The 18867-nt window shown below is 36.9% G+C and overlaps 9 protein-coding genes across 9 annotated transcripts; 6 read left to right on the top strand and 3 right to left on the bottom strand.

Moving 5' to 3' along the window:
* Window positions 1–1625: 1625 nt before the first annotated feature.
* Window positions 1626–2110, top strand: RHIMIDRAFT_299574 (uncharacterized protein; the record flags this gene model as incomplete). Its single annotated transcript, XM_023614328.1, has 1 exon — window positions 1626–2110. Exon 1 carries the CDS (start codon window positions 1712–1714, stop codon window positions 2108–2110), a length of 399 nt encoding a protein of 132 aa, XP_023463822.1. The 5' UTR covers window positions 1626–1711.
* A 3184-nt stretch (window positions 2111–5294) lies between these two features.
* RHIMIDRAFT_229470 (DHS-like NAD/FAD-binding domain-containing protein) lies at window positions 5295–6854 on the top strand. The gene is made up of 2 exons (XM_023607640.1): window positions 5295–5487; window positions 5541–6854. The coding sequence occupies exons 1-2, from the start codon at window positions 5350–5352 to the stop codon at window positions 6519–6521; spliced, it is 1119 nt and encodes a 372-aa protein (XP_023463821.1). The 5' UTR covers window positions 5295–5349; the 3' UTR covers window positions 6522–6854.
* Window positions 6855–7585: 731 nt separating this feature from the next.
* On the top strand, window positions 7586–8808 carry RHIMIDRAFT_218197 (ribosomal protein L5). Its single transcript, XM_023607349.1, has 2 exons — window positions 7586–8104; window positions 8164–8808. Exons 1-2 carry the CDS (start codon window positions 7620–7622, stop codon window positions 8480–8482), a joined length of 804 nt encoding a protein of 267 aa, XP_023463820.1. The 5' UTR covers window positions 7586–7619; the 3' UTR covers window positions 8483–8808.
* A 794-nt stretch (window positions 8809–9602) lies between these two features.
* On the top strand, window positions 9603–11336 carry RHIMIDRAFT_299571 (kinesin-domain-containing protein; the record flags this gene model as incomplete). Its single annotated transcript, XM_023614327.1, has 8 exons — window positions 9603–9994; window positions 10049–10071; window positions 10127–10170; window positions 10363–10467; window positions 10507–10623; window positions 10679–10891; window positions 10946–11073; window positions 11129–11336. Exons 1-8 carry the CDS (start codon window positions 9939–9941, stop codon window positions 11334–11336), a joined length of 894 nt encoding a protein of 297 aa, XP_023463819.1. The 5' UTR covers window positions 9603–9938.
* Window positions 11337–11462: 126 nt separating this feature from the next.
* Window positions 11463–12899, top strand: RHIMIDRAFT_42852 (uncharacterized protein). Its single transcript, XM_023615242.1, has one exon. It carries the CDS (start codon window positions 11816–11818, stop codon window positions 12752–12754), a length of 939 nt encoding a protein of 312 aa, XP_023463818.1. The 5' UTR covers window positions 11463–11815; the 3' UTR covers window positions 12755–12899.
* Window positions 12873–13802, bottom strand: RHIMIDRAFT_240218 (ribosomal protein L1; the record flags this gene model as incomplete). Its single annotated transcript, XM_023609332.1, has 5 exons — window positions 12873–12946; window positions 13005–13064; window positions 13115–13153; window positions 13204–13293; window positions 13355–13802. 5 exons carry the CDS (start codon window positions 13800–13802, stop codon window positions 12873–12875), a joined length of 711 nt encoding a protein of 236 aa, XP_023463817.1.
* Window positions 13803–14330: 528 nt separating this feature from the next.
* RHIMIDRAFT_240217 (BAR-domain-containing protein) lies at window positions 14331–15900 on the top strand (the record flags this gene model as incomplete). Its single annotated transcript, XM_023609331.1, has 7 exons — window positions 14331–14342; window positions 14391–14448; window positions 14506–14613; window positions 14691–14878; window positions 14959–15141; window positions 15195–15819; window positions 15878–15900. The coding sequence occupies 7 exons, from the start codon at window positions 14331–14333 to the stop codon at window positions 15898–15900; spliced, it is 1197 nt and encodes a 398-aa protein (XP_023463816.1).
* Window positions 15901–16235: 335 nt separating this feature from the next.
* RHIMIDRAFT_205935 (kinase-like protein) lies at window positions 16236–16894 on the bottom strand (the record flags this gene model as incomplete). The annotated part of the gene is made up of 2 exons (XM_023606864.1): window positions 16236–16573; window positions 16639–16894. 2 exons carry the CDS (start codon window positions 16892–16894, stop codon window positions 16236–16238), a joined length of 594 nt encoding a protein of 197 aa, XP_023463815.1.
* Window positions 16895–17121: 227 nt separating this feature from the next.
* On the bottom strand, window positions 17122–17874 carry RHIMIDRAFT_42828 (uncharacterized protein). The gene is made up of 3 exons (XM_023615241.1): window positions 17662–17874; window positions 17420–17608; window positions 17122–17359 (listed from the first exon to the last, which is right to left on the bottom strand). The coding sequence occupies exons 1-3, from the start codon at window positions 17818–17820 to the stop codon at window positions 17300–17302; spliced, it is 408 nt and encodes a 135-aa protein (XP_023463814.1). The 5' UTR covers window positions 17821–17874; the 3' UTR covers window positions 17122–17299.
* Window positions 17875–18867: the final 993 nt, after the last annotated feature.

Raw genomic sequence — 18867 nt, 5'->3', positions numbered from 1 at the left:
ACCGATATTCGAAGAGAATATTAGTGTTGAGAGGAGAACGTCTTTGGTTCAGATTGTCTATATCTTTAGCTGGAGCGAAGGCATCATCAGAGCGAAGTGTGTTGATGGTCTGTTCAATAGCGCACTTACTGCAAATGTTACTCAGGACACTTAACAGAGGTCTCACCACATTTTTGCCGACGAAAGCAAACTTTTAGATACGCTTTTTTGCTCTGTAATTTATGGACTTGCGGTTTCAACTTTCTTCAACCTGGCACAATTAGTGCAGGAGCACAGGGTCATAATCTTTTGAAATTGTCAATTATTGAAAATGCTATGGACAACTATTTTTACTGCTTGACACAACTTTTCCCGTAGAGCTCATTAAAGCCTTCTATATTCAACGGTTTCGTTTAAGCTGAAAAATAGGGTTGTCTATGTCAAGAGGACACATCAGAAAGAGCCCACACAGAATTTCTAAAAAACGTCATGTCTCCTTTTTCATGTATATGTTTATCCAATGAAAAATGAGCTTCGTCTCGCTTTCTAGCTCCGAATTGTCCCATTTTAGGTTAAAATCCTGTATGACAAAAGAAACGCCATCTTGTACTCTCTTGTTCCCTTTCCTCATCCTCGTCGCTTTTATTGTGGTCTATACATTCATTTCTTATTAATAAAATGTCATTTAATTTCAAGATTCAATATTTTCCCTGAATCTGATTGTAACCCTGCACACAAAAAAGGTTGTAGTTCTGTCAGATGACAAAAGGGTAGCTTTAAAGTTACTAAGATTTAACAGCCATATCGGATACTGAAAAGTACTTAGAAATACTTAACCTTTTTGTGAATACTCTTGAAGTAAAGGTTAATGAATGAAGTGCAATAGACTTTTTTCAAAGTGTTTATTATATCAATTGTAAAAAAAGGAAAAAAGCATCGTTGTCTTGGTGTAATTGTATGAGAAGATTCTCCAACATCATAAATTGCAGTAGCCGCTTCTTTCAAAGTGTTTATCAATAAAGACATTTCATTTAGCTTGCCTTGCTGGGCTAACAGAGAAGGCTTTTCTTTCCATAGCTTGTTTATTACATGGAAATACTTTTCTCCTTTGTTGATGAATTCACTAAAGCGCAGGATTCTCTCGTCCATGTTACTAGTGCTTCGAATATTAACTAGGGCAGCGTTTGGCATTATTCAATAGTATTCAACAAGGAGGCATTCCCATCTGTAATAGGAGCTACATGTAGTGTTTAACGTTCTGTAAAAAGTACTTGAAATATACGATTGACAAGGAAAATGTATTTACAAAGCTTGAAGGAGTCAGGGCAAGGACAGCTATAAAGATAACCGTTTCGAACTTCAATGTCATGGTATAATATATCATGTATAAAGGATATACACTGAATCAGATTATCTTCGATTTTCTCCAGCATACCACAAGCAATATCATAATCAAGTGTATCAGCAGTGTTCTTCTTATTTTGCTCTTCTACAGTCAATTTTACAGCTTGAAATCCGAATCTGCATTTAACGGCTTCTTTATAGTAATCTACTGCAACAACTTGAGGCAAAAGATAAATCAGCCGATCAACACAAATAGAACGAGAGCGGCGCATATAGAACGTCTTCAGTAGGTTATGATACGAATCTCTATCATCATAGAACTCATAGTGAAAGATTATTTACAGAGGTAACACTATTAGGGTTTTAGCAAAGGCAGATCAGTACTAAAATGTTCTTATTTTATTCTAGTGGGGAAAATAAATTAAACATTAATCAAATAATACCCAAGGAAGCACAGAGAGAAGAAATTAATCTTATCCTAGGCGTCCCTAAGCCAACATTAAAAAAGGATTTATCAGTGCAGCAAATCAGGCCAGCTAAAGAACGTAGAGAGTACGAGTTCATTTCACATCATCACTTGTCATTTGTTTACAGCCATTTCTTTGGTAAAGGATCAAGAATTTCTTCAAGCGAAGAAAGCATATGGCTTGGTAAAGTGGAGCCATTGGATATAATGTTCACAGAATGCCCACCTGGGATGAAATCATTGATTGAACCTCTTTCGAAAACGTTTCCTATTAATATTGCAACGATGTACTCGAGTGAACGAATGGCTCGCTTACTATAGAAGACTTTGTTAGTCCTGCTACGACTACGTCTGGCTGCCACAAGGGAAAAAAACTTTTTGACAAAAGACGCAGGTAAGCGAACTGATTTCATTTAATAATATTCTTTAATTTACTTGTGATAGCTTTCGTAATCTTAATGAAAAAGCTAAGAAAATGCAGGATAACCGTGCCACAGAATAAATATGGAGCTTGCCTATCCTTATTAATTGTTGCATTTTTAAAGAAAATAATCAAGTCGAGTGAGGACAGTTGGGAAGAGGCCGAAGCTTTGCCGGGCGAGGAAGAATATGAACGAGAAGCAGAATTTTTACCGAACAAAGAAAACAGTCTTTAGGTGAAGATGCTTCAAGTCTACGAATAGGTCAATTAAAGTCAGTAGTAAAGCACTTAGTTTTTTCACAATCCTACGTTGATTCAGAAAAGGATATTACAACGCAATCTTGTGATGCAATAGAAAAAAGAAACTTTAGTATGTGCCTTAATTGCCAACACCGTAAAATTATTTCTTTCCTGCTAAAGAGAAATACAACACCATAGCTCATCAACTATACTTTTGTACATGGGCAAATAATGTTTCAAAATACGCGGGGTATTCAGAGTTTACTATGGAATTACATCCTTCCACATCATTCTCCTCACTAAACGTACTGCATCTGGATGCGCCTACACTGTATCAGTTGCTGATTCAGGAATTCACTGAAGTATATCAAGAGGGAAAGTAAACTGGTAGTCTACGGGTACGATCAACAACCGATTACATCACTTGAAATCGCACGACAAAACGAACGCACACTCTTTAATGCTATATTTAATATGGACCTGCTGCAGACTAACTGCAAATCATATGATTTGTATTTTGTTCATAGAGTATTCTGCTGGTAAACACTATATACACCAGAAAATAGACCAATGCCACGGGCGCTTTCTTGGGGCACTACATGTGGGATCACTATACAACTTCACATTACCAAAATATCTGCCTAATCTAAGGCTGTCCAGTTCACTCTTTCTGATATAAAATACGAATGTACCATAACTACACATGAACAGTCTTGGCTCCTTGTTGATCAAACTGACAACATAAAACTAGAATAAATAAAGGAATAACAGCATTTCTTTTTATCTCTTCTTGTTCTTGAAAAGAAATAACCAAATGGTGGCTTTATAAAGACATGATTAGCGTGCCGTTACACATTGACCTAAAGCTAAAGAGTCCTCTCTCATTACTCAAACAGCCATAAAGAAAGACGAAAAAGGCGTAATAAATGCTGAAACACATGAACTGTCGATCTCAAATGATTTCCTTTTTGCAGGCACAGACAATGGTTTGGTGAAAATGACAACCTCTGTCCCCCATTCTCTTACCAAGAGCAAAGTTTCATTTAAAATTCTATAATCATTACGTAACTTTAGAAAGCACAGAAATAAATGGAGCTTCATAGATGGGTTTGAATGATGAAGAAAAATCCTTTCTTAACTTGCCCGCAATAATTAGGACATCAGCTGATGATATTGATTTGAGTCACGGTTATTATCAACAGTGAAATAATCTAGAAAGGACGAAGAAAGAAACAGCAGAAGGAAAGAAGATACAATTGTTAGAAGATGCTATGAGCAAAGCAAGCACAGATAACAGTGTCAGTACTATCGCTGAATTAACAACCAGCTTTCAACCAAACTTTGGCAACCGCAACAGAATGCGAGCCTTTTACTATAGCAAAAAAAAAAAAAAGTATCAATCAGCGGCGTCACATTGAAATACAAAAAAACTGTTATTGTCATAAGCTTTGCTGAAAAGAGCAATTGAAGCTCACACATACTGCAGATAATATCTCTTTAAATTATGTTGTATGGTTACTGATGTGTATTGTCTAGAAAATGATGCTAACAAAAAATTATTGATGTTTGTTGGGGATAGGGAACAGAAGTAAAAGGCTTCAAGCGTTAAGGAGGTAAGTGGAAAGAGAAAATGCATACTGAAGCAGTCAGCTTTTTCGTCTTTTATAGTTAGCTTATCGCCAGAGCAGATAACGCGTCTTTCGATTTAACTGCTTTCTTGTTCTTTACTGAGATACCCGAGGAATTTGTTCATATGAATGCCTCCCTTTGTGCTCTTGAATGTCGTCTTTTCGTTTTTTATTTGTTTTCGTTTTGGGTGAGCCAACTTCGTAAAGCAGAAGACACAGATCTGGGATGTCCTTGTTCTCGTTTATCATGCTAATTTTCTCTCTAAAACGGCATTTACTCTTTAGTGGTGTGTCTGCCATCCATTGGTGGTCTTTTAACGTCATTCTGGAGATTTCCATAATTGAAGCCTAACAAGTAGAGAGTAGCATACTTTTGGATATTAGTAAGTATGTAAACATAAAGCTGTACAGTCTTTTATATTACAATATTACTTATTACAGTTACATATTCAAGAAACCAATTTATCACTTGTAAATAAACTTATTTTTCTTTTATTTTTCCAAAGTAAACATGAGAAAAAAATAATTCAAGATGAGATTGGGTATGTGTGAGCACTCTTATTGAATAATTTTGTCTGTTGAACTGTAAATCCAGCAATAGGAGCTTGCTAGCAAAAGTATCAAAGGAAATAAAAGATAAAGAAAGTCGACGTGTTAATACAGCGGTTGCCCCATTCGAACAAGGTAGATGATATATATAAATATCATATTACAGTAAGATACATTTAGAGCAGATGCTCTATCTTTTAAGCATTTCATTTAAATATCAAACGCACTGATCCATCGCGTTCTTCTTCTTTTTGCTGAATCACGACACGTGCATCTATGTATTCATACACGTCTTCATAACACTGAAACACAAGTCAATGCGCTTGACTCGGCATAATGATACAGACCGTGGTCATGCAATAAAATCTTAGTTGTCATAGAAACTGAGTCAAACGCCACCTGGCTGCTTTCCAAACAGATGTTTTAGTTGAAAATCAGTTGACTGCGGGGCCTTTTTTCATCAAAAGAGATATTAGAAGTAGAGAAAAAAAGAGAGAATAATAAGTATCCAAAGACATGTAACACCACTTACCAAGCACTGTTTGGCAAGAACATCACGCGCATAGGAAGAATGTACACATTGGGGTTTTGATATTTCATTGGCCGATCAAAACTTTTTTTAAGAAACGCGGGCGGTAACCAAGGGAGACAGAGTTCACTTTTTTCCCTTTTGTGTATTTCATATTTCTACATATATTGAATACAACTTTATAGCCCTCGCGATGAAAGTGAAGATTGTCATTTCAGAACCGTCAGAAGTCATAGATCCCCTTGTGACAGAACTTGCAGCTTGTATACAGATGAGCAAAAGAGTTTTAGTCATCACGGGTGCAGGCATCTCTTGTAATGGTGGCATTCCCGTACGGCCTACATCAAGAAAAAAAATTTTTTATTCATAATATCTCTATTGTAGGATTTTCGATCTTCTGATGGTCTCTACAACCTTGTAAAGAAGAAGCATCCAGATATTATTTTAAAAGGCAAAGACTTATTTGATGCCACTCTGTTTAAGAGCAAAGAGCAGACACAGTGCTTTTACACCTTTATGGCCGAATTGAAAAAGACAATTGATGCAGCCATGCCAACCCCTACACACTCCTTTATTCACGGCTTACAAGAATCCGGCCAATTGATGCGATGTTATACACAAAATATTGATTGTCTAGAGGACTCTTTAAAATTGTCCGTCGTACGATTACATGGATCAATGGATAAAGTAAAATGCACGCTTTGTCCTGCATCCTATGAGTTCACTGTAGACTATGAAGATCAGTTCCGAAGAGGCGATCCACCTGTATGCCCACAGTGTGAGATGAATGATAGTGAACGTGTCAGATTAGGTAAACGACAACTCACGCTTGGCACATTGCGACCCAATATCGTGCTTTACAATGAAGATCATCCAGATAGTGAAGAGATCGGCAAGGTTCAAACTGCAGACTTAAAAAGGAAGCCCGATCTGCTGATTGTCATGGGCACGTCATTGAAAATACCAGCCTTGAAAAAATTCATCAAACAGGCCGCTCGTCTCATCCATACTAATAAATCAGGAAAAGTTGTCTTTGTTAACCGTACAGCACCCACCAAAGAATGGGATAGTGTATTCGATTATGAAGTCTTGGGTGATACAGACGATTGGGTAAGAATGACACAAACCAAGTTTGAGGATGAAAGCACAATGAAAGCAGCAAAGACACGCCTCAGACGCGCCTTAGCAGCCGCCAATCAAGATGAGTCAGCGCCAAAGAAGAGCAACGCCAAGAAAAAGACAGTCAAGAAGCCATCACAACCACAAAAGAAGAACTCAAAGCGATCTCATTCTCAATTGACACTGACAGAAACTTTTGTGACAAGAAAGCGCCCAAGTACAAGATCTGCCTGTAAAAGTGTATAAATCATATAATTAGACAATTATTTCATTTTATGTATCTACACCACATTCGTTTATCTATTTTTCAAAATACACGCGTTTTCCCCCCTTAATTTTGGATACAAGCCACATTTGTCTTTTTCGCATTCATGCCTCTATTTTTTTGACCTGATGTCCCTTTGTACTTGACGGTATTGTTCCAGTCAAAAGATATAAATACTTGTATTATTTAATGCTTTAAAAGAGATATGCGTAATGTTACTTTCTCATTAAGAATGACTATATCAGCTTTTCGGTTGGCTCAGATCAGCCAGTAAAAAAGCAAATCGATGTATTGATCCTTACCATATGTCTGCTCCTGATTAGATCGTATAAGCAGTTTTATTCATTTTATATTTCTTTAATTCTTTTTCTTCTAAAGAGCTTTCTGTAGTTGCACACTTCTTTACCGAAAATGAATGACTGAGCTGGGCATTTGGTAGAAAACCACGTCAATGCCTTGGATATCCTACAAACAGTCTCTCAAAGACTTATGCTTGCTTTCATTTACACTGGAGCTTTACAAGTTTGATGTCATATTAGATCTCATGCCTATAATTCCCTTCAGGGCTTCTTTATACACTTTGTACTAGCGCTTCTCTAGTCCAAGGGATAGCCACTTGTATGCTTCATGTGATAGATAGTTTGGATTTCTGTAATAGTACCTTTGACAGAACCAATGAGGCACAAAAATGAACGTCAAAGGAAGGTTGTAGCATCGATCGCAAATATCTCGACTATAGCGCATTATTCATTGGATAAAAATAAGGTCGACTTGTCATTGCACTTCAATAAGAGAAGACAGTAGAAGCATGCACCGTATATCATGTACTGTTCTTTCGCTCAAAGCTCTCGGAGGTGTAGGTATAACGCGATATATCAGTCAAAAACTTTACCGTAGCAGTTCGTTGTTGTATAATCACACACTTGTTCATTTTGTCGGGTGTTGTATCGTTTATGGTTTTCAGGTCAATTTAGGTTCAGCAGTCCCGAATCTTGATTGGCCAAGCCTTGACGGAGAGATAAAAAAAAAGTGTCAAAAGAACCCTGGCATCCTAATTTTTTCTCTTCAAGAGAGGAACGATGGCTTCATTACTAAGACGAGTATATAGACAACCTCAGCTCTTCCGCTCATTCAGTACAACTGCCACACCTGCCTCTTCACATGGCTTGAACCGATTAAAGGAATACTATGATAGCACTGTTGCCGAAGACCTCATGGTCTTGGGCTACGATCACAGTCGTGTTGCACCTTCTACTTCTAAATATCTCGACATTGAAGCTAAAATTCAACACATTTTACAACAAGAAGGCCCTGAACCAACAAAGGAACCCACAGAATATGTTCACCGTACTCGAAAGGGTGGTAAGCCAGTCAAACCCATTCAACCCTTAAAGAACGGTCAAATCATTCCCAAGTTGGACAAAATCACACTTCATGCCATGGTCAAAGAATCGATTCACAACAAAAGTAATCTATTAAGTGCATTGATGGCTTTCCAAAGCATCACCGGTTGTCGACCAGAAGTTGTCTATGCCAAGAAATCAGTAGCTAATTGGAAATTACGGTAAGAGAAAGAGAGATTGTGTATGTTCAAATCGAAAATTAATCATGGCCTTTTTATAGTGAGGGCATGCCTATAGGTGTTAAAGTGACATTAAAGGGAGAGGAAATGTATCAATTCATGGATAAATTGATCGAAATTGTGCTTCCACGTCTTAAAGAATGGCCAGGTTTGTCCATTACGGCCGGTGACGGTAATGGTAATATTGCCCTTGGTTTTCCACCTTCAGCACTTGCCTTATTCCCTGAAATCGAAGGTTCATTTGATGTGTATCCAAAGATGACTGGGTTCGATGTAATTTTTAATACCACGGCTTATACAAATACAGACGGCCGTTTGCTACTTTCCGCATTTTCTGTACCATTTAGCAAGAGGAAATAATAAAAATAAAATAAATATAGATTTTATGTACATTAAACAAATGTGTTCTAGCCACCTTTTGTGTTTTCAAGGACAAGCTATACTTCTTTCAACTTTTGTTACAATCACTAGTAGTCCATATCAAATAAGCATTCGCTAGATCACTTGCATTGATAACCGTCAGATATGACTAATGAGTTCATAACACTAGGTTAAACAAACAAATAAACAAACAGACCAGTAAGGCTCAATAGAGTCGTGTGCATCTTACTTCCAAAGGCAAAGTAAGCACATTAATATCCGAAGCTCCCTCCTTTTAATGTGAAGTACTTCCTTTTTTGTTGTACTATGCGAGCGAAGGAAAGAAAAAAAAAAAAAAAAAAGAAAACGGGTGCTTTTAACCGGCTGTTAAGAAAATACAAAGTTTAAACAAGCTAAATCCCGCAAAATGCGAAGTAGCAAAGTGTTGTTCAATGTATATCTAATGCCAATACCATACCTGGTTTACGACCTTGAAATCAGTATGTTTCTCCCTTACTGCTCGCTGATCACTCATTTAAATGTTGTATTAAAGAAAATTAACGAGGCTCGTATCACACTTTGACGTAACTGTGAACCGCTGATAGACTAAAATAAATAGGCAGCTAAGGAGACAGTCTTGAATCGAAGCAGACTCTTTTCTTGTGTTTTCTTTTAGAGGCTCGACTGTATTAAGGAGGTGCATCAAACACACCACTGTTGTTATATTAAAAAAGTAGAAGCTTGTCCTCGTCTTGGCAATTTGTTTAGGCTAGAGTCCTTGGCCAAATAAAAAGCCTATCATAGTGGAACGTCTATGGGGTGATTTGATGTCTGTATACAGTTGAGTGCAGTCGAATAAATAAACAAATAATGGTATAATAATAGCAAATGTAATAATACCAAAACCAGTTCCATCTACGCCTATGACTTATACAAGGAGTAAATACACCCCTCACTTGATCTCTTACAAATAGGAATTGGCACATTATGTTTCATCTATCACATGAATTCATGTCCCCATTTACAACTTACTGTCGATCCAAGGTAATCATAAATTCAATAGCCGATAAAATAAACCCAGTCTTCTTAATTCTTCCCTTCTTCTTTTCTTTTTTTTTCGGTTTTCTTACTCAACATGGCCGATTTAACTATACCTACTCCGCCTAGAACGCCTACAGAACTACCAACACCGAGCAGTAGTTCTGCCTCTTTAAAGACTTCTTTTTCCAACAAGAGTACATCAATAAAAGAAAATGTACAGGTCATGGTTCGATGTAGACCAAAGTCCAAGAAAGAGCTCGAAGAAGAGCCTTGCTGGATTATTGATACTCGACAGGGAACGATTGAACTTGCTCGAATAACATCTACAGCCCGGTCATTTCAGTTTGGTAAAATGATGAAATAGAACCTGATATATTCAGCTGTATATTTATGCTTTTCTTTCATAGATAATGTCATGATGGGTGAAGGCAACGAGCAAGTTTATAAGGCAGGCATTCAGGATCTGGTTAGGTAAGCAGATAGTCATCCTTTAAAATAGACCACAGTTTACTAATGTCTGAATAGATCAACTATGATGGGTTATAATGGTAAATTACTCTTTATTTTGCATGCAGCAGAATGTTAAATTTTCTTAAATTTAAGGCACTGTGTTTGCATACGGACAAACCGCCAGTGGTAAAACTTATGTAAGGATGCATATTCTTTTTATTTAAATAATCTAACTAAAAATGACTTATAAAATAGACGATGGTAATATAGTACACAGATGATTACAAGAACCATAATAATAACTCCTTTCATTTTATCTTTATTACCTCATGACATATTGTGTTTATTATAGATGGGTAAATTCGGACTCTAAATATTTAGCAACACAGAATACTAACCTCTCCTGCCCTTCAGGTACCGAAAAAGAGCCCGGTGTGATTCCTCGTGCGGTTGAAGAAGTATTTTCGTATATTGAAGAAGTAAATAATCAACAAGTCTACCACATGTTTACTTAAACGCATTTTTGTTCATAGGATACATCCGGAAGAGAATATCTGCTCCGTGTTTCTTATATGGAAATATATAATGAACGCATCAAGGATTTGCTGTCAGATGTAGATAGCAATCCAGAAATTGTAGAAGACAGAAAGGTACATTATTCTATAAGATTTTGATTCCCTTTACTAATCGTTTTGATGTTAATAGAAAGGAAACTATGTTCGTAACTTGAAAGAAGAAATAGTCAAAACCTCACAAGACGTGATCAACTGTATCAAAAAGGGTGAAGGCAATCGACACATTAGCGCCACCGACTACAATGAACGTAGCAGTCGATCCCACACTATTTTTCAACTGATGATTGAGAGTAGACCAAAGTCAATTGGAAGCAAGACCAATATCGTCCGTTTTTCTCAATTGGTAAGGATCAACTTGTATGTTGTCATCCTTTATCACTCACAACAATTTATCTAGAACTTGATTGATTTGGCCGGTTCTGAAAAAGTAACAAGCGATGTAGAGCGAAGAAAAGAAGGTGCATACATCAACAAGAGTTTGCTAACTTTGGGCAATGTTATATCGAAATTAACAAGTGATTCACCGTAAGTCTTTATATTTTTTTTATGCTGCATTATACTCATTCTTTCTTCACAATAGACCTATGCATATCCCTTTCAGAGATTCAAAATTGACGCGTATTCTTCAGACTGCATTATCTGGAAATGCAAGAATTTCAGTTATCTGCACTATCAACCCGACATTCTCCTCTAAAGATGAATCCATGAACACATTAAAGTTTGCCCAAAGAGCCAAATTGATAAAGACAGATGCTAAAATGACCAAGGTACACGAAAATATACAATGAAATCTGTTTGAAATATTCATAATAATGTGACAGATCGGTGAGCATTCAGAGCTGCAAAAATATTTACGTACAATTGCTGAACTTCAAACACGAATGCAAGAGAAAAACGATGTATGTTTGCTTATATAAGCCCTTTGAAAGGAAAAGTTGAAACTAACCTTATTTTTTGTTAGCTTGAAACAGAAACGAAAAAGAGGTATACAAAGCCACATTGTTTATCTTTCTTATCTCATTCCTTTGTTATTTAGATTAGAGAACTTATTGAGCTTAATTTTAACCAGTTCTAAGGGAACGAACAAGGATGAAGAGGTAAATTTCCATTTATAATCATTTCTAAAGCACATCTTGACGTATCATTCTATCTCTAGCGTGATAGCTTCCAGATAGCTTCCTTTGTTCCAAAAGATTGTACTATTGAAGAGGTTGCTCGTCGTTGTGAAGAAGGATTCGCGGCCAAGTGCGAAGCACATACAAGAGAAATGCAGAGAAAAACGGAAATGATTGATCAATTGGAGAGCACAGTTCAAGTGCTTGAAAGTATAAATTCTCAAAAGGCAGAGATTTTAGCAAAGCGTGAGGCACAGATTGAATTGCTCAATAAAAAGCTGCATGAAAAATCAACTACAAGCGTACAACATCTTATGGCTGCCTTTCACAAAGCAGGCGTTGATCAACCGCAAGTGCAACGCGCATTAGAAACATTATTTCTTTCTGTGCACCCAGAAGACATTAACAAATCCAAGGAAATTATCACGCAAAGTATTATTCAACAACAGCAAAAGCAACAGCAACAGCAACAAAAAAAGCAAAAAGAGCAGCAAAAAGGACATGAAAAGGAACAAAAATTAGAACAACAACTAGAACAACAGGCAAATGTCCAAGCAGACTCACAGGAAAAGTCTCAGGCAAGCACTCAGACAGACGCACAAGTCAATATTCAAACAGACACTCAGGCAGATTCCCAAGAAAACACACGAGCTAATTCTCAGACAGAGCAACAGACACAATCTATGACAACCCTTTTGGCAGAACAACAGACAAGCCCCCTGGCAAACACTCAGGAAGAACACCAGGCAGAGCAAGCTATATATACCAAACCTAAAGTATCACCACAATTATTTATATCCATACAAGAAGCATGTACATACTGTCCGTTACCGGCATTTACAATATACCAACCCATCGAAAAATACTCTTGTCCTGACCTGGTTGAGGACGGTAATACGAGCGATACCACTGAACATGGACATTCTCGTGAAAACTCTTTCTGGGAGGAACAAAGTTATAAGACGGACAGTGAAGTAGAGGAGATCGATAAAGTATATTCTCCTTATGCTGAGCATATCCAGCAGACCTTATTCTACCTTCCAAATTGGATTCTTGTTGCATGGTGTATTTTCTACCTTCTTCGTTTATAAATACCCCCCCTCCCTCCATTATCATTGACATGTGTAAAATAGGCAAATCATTTCTCCCATTTTGTTTAATAAAAGATGCATATATGTATACAGTATTCTAAATTGTGTATATTTTTATTTAAAGACTTGATCCACCAACAACAGCAATACCAGGTCCACGTGTGGAAGATACAACAACGTTTTGAATAATAGCTGTGTATCATAGCAATATGAGTTACAATGCAATATGTCAACCTTATTCATGACTCACCTTTTAAGTTGTTGGCTTTTCCAAATGTTCTTAATTCTTCCAGAATAGCTTTTAAGTTGGCTATAAAAATATTAGCTTTTTATATATAGAATAATATAATATATGCATACCTTCAAGATCATTTGATTGGAAATGCACTTTGCCGATTCCTACAGAACATTAGGTATGTTGAATATTGAACATCTTTTTGCTGATTTACCTGTATGCAAAACGCCGTGTTTATCTGCTTTGAAATCAAACAAACTCTTTGACATGCGTACAACATTAGCTACATCGTCTGTGACAGTTCCTATTGACATACAGCACGTTATTACTTGTCTTCAAAAAAAAAAAACCATTTCTTGATCTACCTTTCTTGACGGTTGGCATAAGATTCTTTGGGCCGAGAATTTTAGCAATCTTTGTCACAGCAGGAAACATTTGAGGTGTAGCAATACATTTATCAAACTTGAGTTCACCGGCCTTGATTTGTTCAATCAGTTCCTCACCACCAACAATTTGAGCGCCGGCTGCTTTGGCTTCCTCAGCCTTCTTTCCCGTCGCAAACACAAGCACAGTTGGTTCTTGCTTGATACTCTTGGGAAGCACAAGTGATCCACGAATAAGAGGTGTTGATTTTTCGATTTTACATTGAACGTGAGCTTCGATCTGGTGGTTAGGGTTACCGACTTCCAGAGCCTTTAGGATGCGGAAGGCTTCTTGAAGTTCGATGGCATCTTTGTTTTCTTTAATAACTTTTCGTTTAGTGGCGTAGGTGCGAAGAGAATGAAGGCGACAGGCAAGTGGTCGAGTGAACATGATTGGGAAAAGAGAGAAAAAATATAAAAAGAAGTCCCTTTACACCCCCTTGCCTTCGCTGGCTCTTATTTTAAAGCCCGTTCTCGCTCTTTCTCCAATTTAGCTGTTGATTTGAATTTATGATATGTTAATGCCTGTATGCTATGCTCTCTTATTTGCTACAAAGAAATAAGAAGAAGCAGTTATCTTCCAATCTTTGGTCTGATGCTCAGAGTATCCTTTTGCTTTTGACAATAGAGTGTGAACCTTTGTTTGTTTGCGTATGTTTTATCAAATCAAAAAAGTATGGAGAATGACTGTCAATAAAAGGATGATACCAAAATGTTGGTAAAAGTGAAAAACTCATCATACAAGGATTCCTTAAAAAGAGATACTGATCATTCTATCTAAAAATGCATCTTCTATTGACATCATTATGTATTTGCTTGGCTTATTTCCATTTTTGATCGGAAAAAGTTTAAAACCGAAATTATTTAGGTGATTATGACGGCATTTATAATTTTCTTTTCTTTTATTCTTATTTAAACTATGAGTTGGAAGGTAAGCTTATAGAATTAAAAAAGTGTAAAGTGGCTTAGAGTTCAATAGGGTTTACAAAAAGCAGTGAATAGATTACCTTATCAAATATTGTCAAAAAAGAGTGAAGGTATTAGTGTCAGCATACATACACAAATGAAAAATGCTAAGCATTTCTTTATATTAGCAACAAAGGATCCTGAGTTCATTATACTCGAGAAACAATTTAATGAATTTGCTAAAGTGGTTGAAGTATTCTCTAAAGATGCTCGTATCTTTCGAGATAATATTGCAGGTAAACAAGAGATCTTTCACGCACACGCGCTCTTGAGGGTTTGTTTGTGCATGTGTGTTGACATTTTCTTTTCCTAGCCTTGTTGACACATCAAACTGCAATGGCACAATACTTGAGTACGATTTTTGATAACAATCTGGGAATTGAAGTGCCTCAAGGTATGGTTCAAAAGAGGTTTCAACAAACACCTGCACAGCAATTACAAGCTGTCAATGATGCAGAAGCAGCTATGGCCTATTGTCGAGATGAAGTATTACCCGAATTGGTAAAGTGAGTGTTTGGATGAGATATAAATAGTGGGAGAAAGTGAAAAACAAGGGTTATGCTAACGGTCTGTCATTATAGGACGTATTAGATCGAGATATAGTGAGACCAATCATGGAACTGAATGAGATTATCAAAATGATTCAAAAGACAATTACAAAACGCAACCACAAATTGATTGATTATGATCGACATCGATTGTCTTTACAAAAACTAAACACCAAAACAGAAAGAAGCTTTAGTGAAGAAAAGCAGATATTCAAGGTAAAAAAAATAAAGCTGTGACAGCAGGAGCACATTGTGACCTTTTTCTACAGATTCAATCACAGCTTGATGTAGCCACACAAGATTATAATTATCTAAACGACCTGTTGAAACGAGAATTACCCCGATTCTTTCAACTCAAGGTCTCGCTGATTCAACCGGTATTTGAAAACTTGTACAACATGCAGGCCCGTATCTATGGCATGATTTATGCTCGTTGCTATGAGTTACTTAACCAGAATCTGGAGGCATTCTCAACGCACATGATGGGCATCCAAGATGGGTTCAGCCGACGAGCCCAGATCAGGGACGCACGTGCGGAGATGGAAAATTTGGACTTGCTTAAATCAGGCGGCAAGGCTTGGTTAGCGGCATCAGGCGGTGTTAATAATTCGAAACTGTCCTTGCAGGAACGTGCAGCACTCCGCAAACAAGAGGAGGCCGGTAGTCCATACATGGCACAACAGTCACCGCCACCAGCTTACACAGAGGCATCCTCGTTCAGAGTGGAGCAACCAGAAAAGAAACGATTCGTCGTTGCCTTGTATGATTACACTGCACAGGCGGAAGGTGATCTCAGTTTTAAAAAAGATGATCGTATTGAACTAGTACAACGTACTGCGGACACGAATGATTGGTGGACGGGTCGCTTGAACGGCATCACGGGAGTCTTTCCAGGTAACATTCCCTTTTTGTCACAGTGTTTCATTCTTATTCTAAACATGACAAACAATAGGAAATTATGTAGCAGAACTATAGTATTTTTATGTGAAAAAAAATGGTTTATTGAATAAAATAATATAAAGAAACATAAAACATATTTTTGTCTTTTTTTTTTTTTTCATAGATTTACAAACATAGACTATTTTTTGAACGTATTTAAAATAATGATTTCCACATAAAACTTTTAGAGAGAGAGGGTCATATGAGCTGTTGTTGAAAGGGAGGAGAGAGGGGGAGGGTATAAGTTTAGGGTAAAACGTGATTAACGAATCTGGCAAGTTCATTTGAAGTAGAACACTTCAAGAGTCTACTTTGAACATGAGCCTCAATTTCCTATACATACATTAGTATTGCTATACAAGTTAACATCATTAGAAACTTACAGAAAGGACATCCTTTGCACTGGGTCTTGTAGCAGGTTGTTCATCTAGTAACCAAGCAACCAATCCGCGCATGTACATTGTAGGGTAACTATAGGTAAAGGTAGGACTAGGTTCATGAAGAATGACGCTAAAGAGTTCCATTTCGTCCTTGATCAAGTAGTGAGGAGGCACTCTATCCATCATTTCGATAATGGTTATACCAAGTGACCACATGTCAATCTTTTCACTATAATACTGCTCCCGAATTACCTCGGGAGCCATCCATTTGCTTGTACCCAATCGGTCACGATTACGTCTGGTTGTACGAGTCGCCAAACCAAAATCAGCTATTTGGTAAAATCATTTGGGTTATCACCCTGCAAAACTAGTTTATCGTTTCATGTTAACTTACCTAGTTTTACTTCGCCATTCCAACCGAGCAAAAGGTTTTCACACTTGATATCACGGTGAATGAATCCCTTAGAATGAAGATAGTTCAATCCCTTGAGTGCCTCACAAGCGATGTGAATTGTGTGCTCCTCAGGAATGCCTCTCTGACAAAGAACGGCAAAAACAGAGCATCGCATGAGATCCATAGCCATCCAGACATCGTCTCTCCACAAGGTGACTTCACGAAGCCGAATAAGATTGGAATGACCTGATGACATGATGCGCAGTTCTCTGATAATGGCTGCTTTATATTCACGGTCGGGGTCTAATCTGCATCGTTTGATGGCCAAGTGAAGATTTTTTTTGTACTTGTGAGTGGCACGGACAACGGCACCATTAACACTATATAAAGTTCAATAAAAGATTTTACAATTCACCTATATCTATTTACCCTGTGCCTACTTCCTTAAATCCGGTGTATTTGTTCTTTGGATCAAGTGTCGAAACTGGAATTTTGGGTAATGCTTTACGTACTTTTCTTTCAAATTCATTTTCTGAACGAATCAAGGGAGGTAGTTGGGGAATTTCTGTTGTGGGTCCAACAGGGTACCAAGGTTTGTTGGTAATCGGCTTATCTGGATATTCACGAAGCGTAAATGTCTTTTTGGGGTTGGGTTCTGGTTTCAGGAAACAATCTGGGCCAAAGACATTGGGAATTTCATAATATCCAGGAGGACGCCAAACTTCCTTTAAGAATAAAGTTTAATTGTGTGTGCGTATGCTTGTTATTTGTATATAAATACCTTTATTACAGTATTATTCGTTTCACTTGATTTAGTAGAATAGAATGAAGACCTGCGAATACAACCTGTTGATCTTCTTTTCAAGGTCATATCAACAGTAATCAAACTTGTTTTTTCTGTTGTTAATGATCTAGATTTACGTAATTGCTGCTTCGGCACAACTGATGAGCGCTTTTGATCCGATAGTCTCTGTAAATAAGAGTTATATATACAATCATGATACACAAACAATATATACTTACGTTCTTTTCTTGGTCTTTGGCTACAGCAAGGATATGCTTACCAATCTTGACTGCTGTTGCTGCTGCTGCTGATGCTGCTCTTGCTGCTGCATGATGATGATGCTGATTATTAGTTTTAGAATTAATATTATTATTGTTGTTGCTGTGAATATGAATCATTTTATTAATATGAAAAAAAAAGAGTTCTATGAAAATAAAATCATGAAAGAGAAAAAAGAAAAAGAGAAAGAAAGAGAAAAACTTTTTTTATTTTGTATTAGAAACTAAACACCCCCTCCCCATTTTTATCCACTTTGTGTTGCATGTTTAAAATAGTGTCTATAAAAGAAACACATGCTGTAACTGAGATTCAATTCCATTTGTTTCCAAGTACATAAAAAGAATAAAATAAAGGCATAAAAAACCATGGATACTTTATTTTTGTCATGACAACGGCTATTGTTGTTGTATGCTACTCTTTCGGTCTGGGTAGCGTAATCTCTCCCCTTTTTTTTCACAGAGGTACGCTCACTTCTTTTGACTTGCTATACCACGTGAATGAATGGTTTTAAAAGTTAATCCCCTTATTTTATATGTTAAATGTCAAACACATTTCATATCAACGTGTTATACACAAAAAACGTGGCAATTCTTATTGTTTTATTAAATTGAGCATGTCACAAAAAGAATGGAAAATCATCTGGACTTTTTAATGATCTTGTAAAGAAAGAATAGAAGGAGAACATCCCTTCCCCTTACTCCTCCTTCTTTCGTGAAACTATTGATGATTTGCAACGAACAAAAGAATTGATACAACAATGAACTTATTCAGTAATCAATTGATACAATTCTTTACAAATATCAGAGTTCTAGAAGACAAATTTACAAATCGACTTGGCTAATTGCAAGTTTTTTTTTTTTTTTTCTTTAAAACTTTTTCCGTAGTATGACAGAAGCATTTGGAAGAGCGGTAAAGTAAAACGTAGATCATTGGAAAAAGTATAATAATAATAGTGAATGCATTATAATGTGAGGGTTACATATCAGCTGATGAATGACTATTGTTCGAGGCATAAACAGATTGAATGTAATAATCAAAAGAATACACACAGACAGGGGGAGGGAAACTTGGTGTTCACTCGATCGCTTTTACTAATTATGTCGATTTGGTACTAAAAGTCCTGCAGCGGTTTTTTATAGTATAATTTGTGATCATTATGCTTTGTC

This window comes from Rhizopus microsporus (genome assembly GCF_002708625.1).
Source record: "Rhizopus microsporus ATCC 52813 unplaced genomic scaffold scaffold_15, whole genome shotgun sequence".
Taxonomy (NCBI): domain Eukaryota; kingdom Fungi; phylum Mucoromycota; class Mucoromycetes; order Mucorales; family Rhizopodaceae; genus Rhizopus; species Rhizopus microsporus.
Note: the sequence above shows the minus strand (reverse complement) of the source record. Positions and strands in the feature narration are given on the sequence as shown.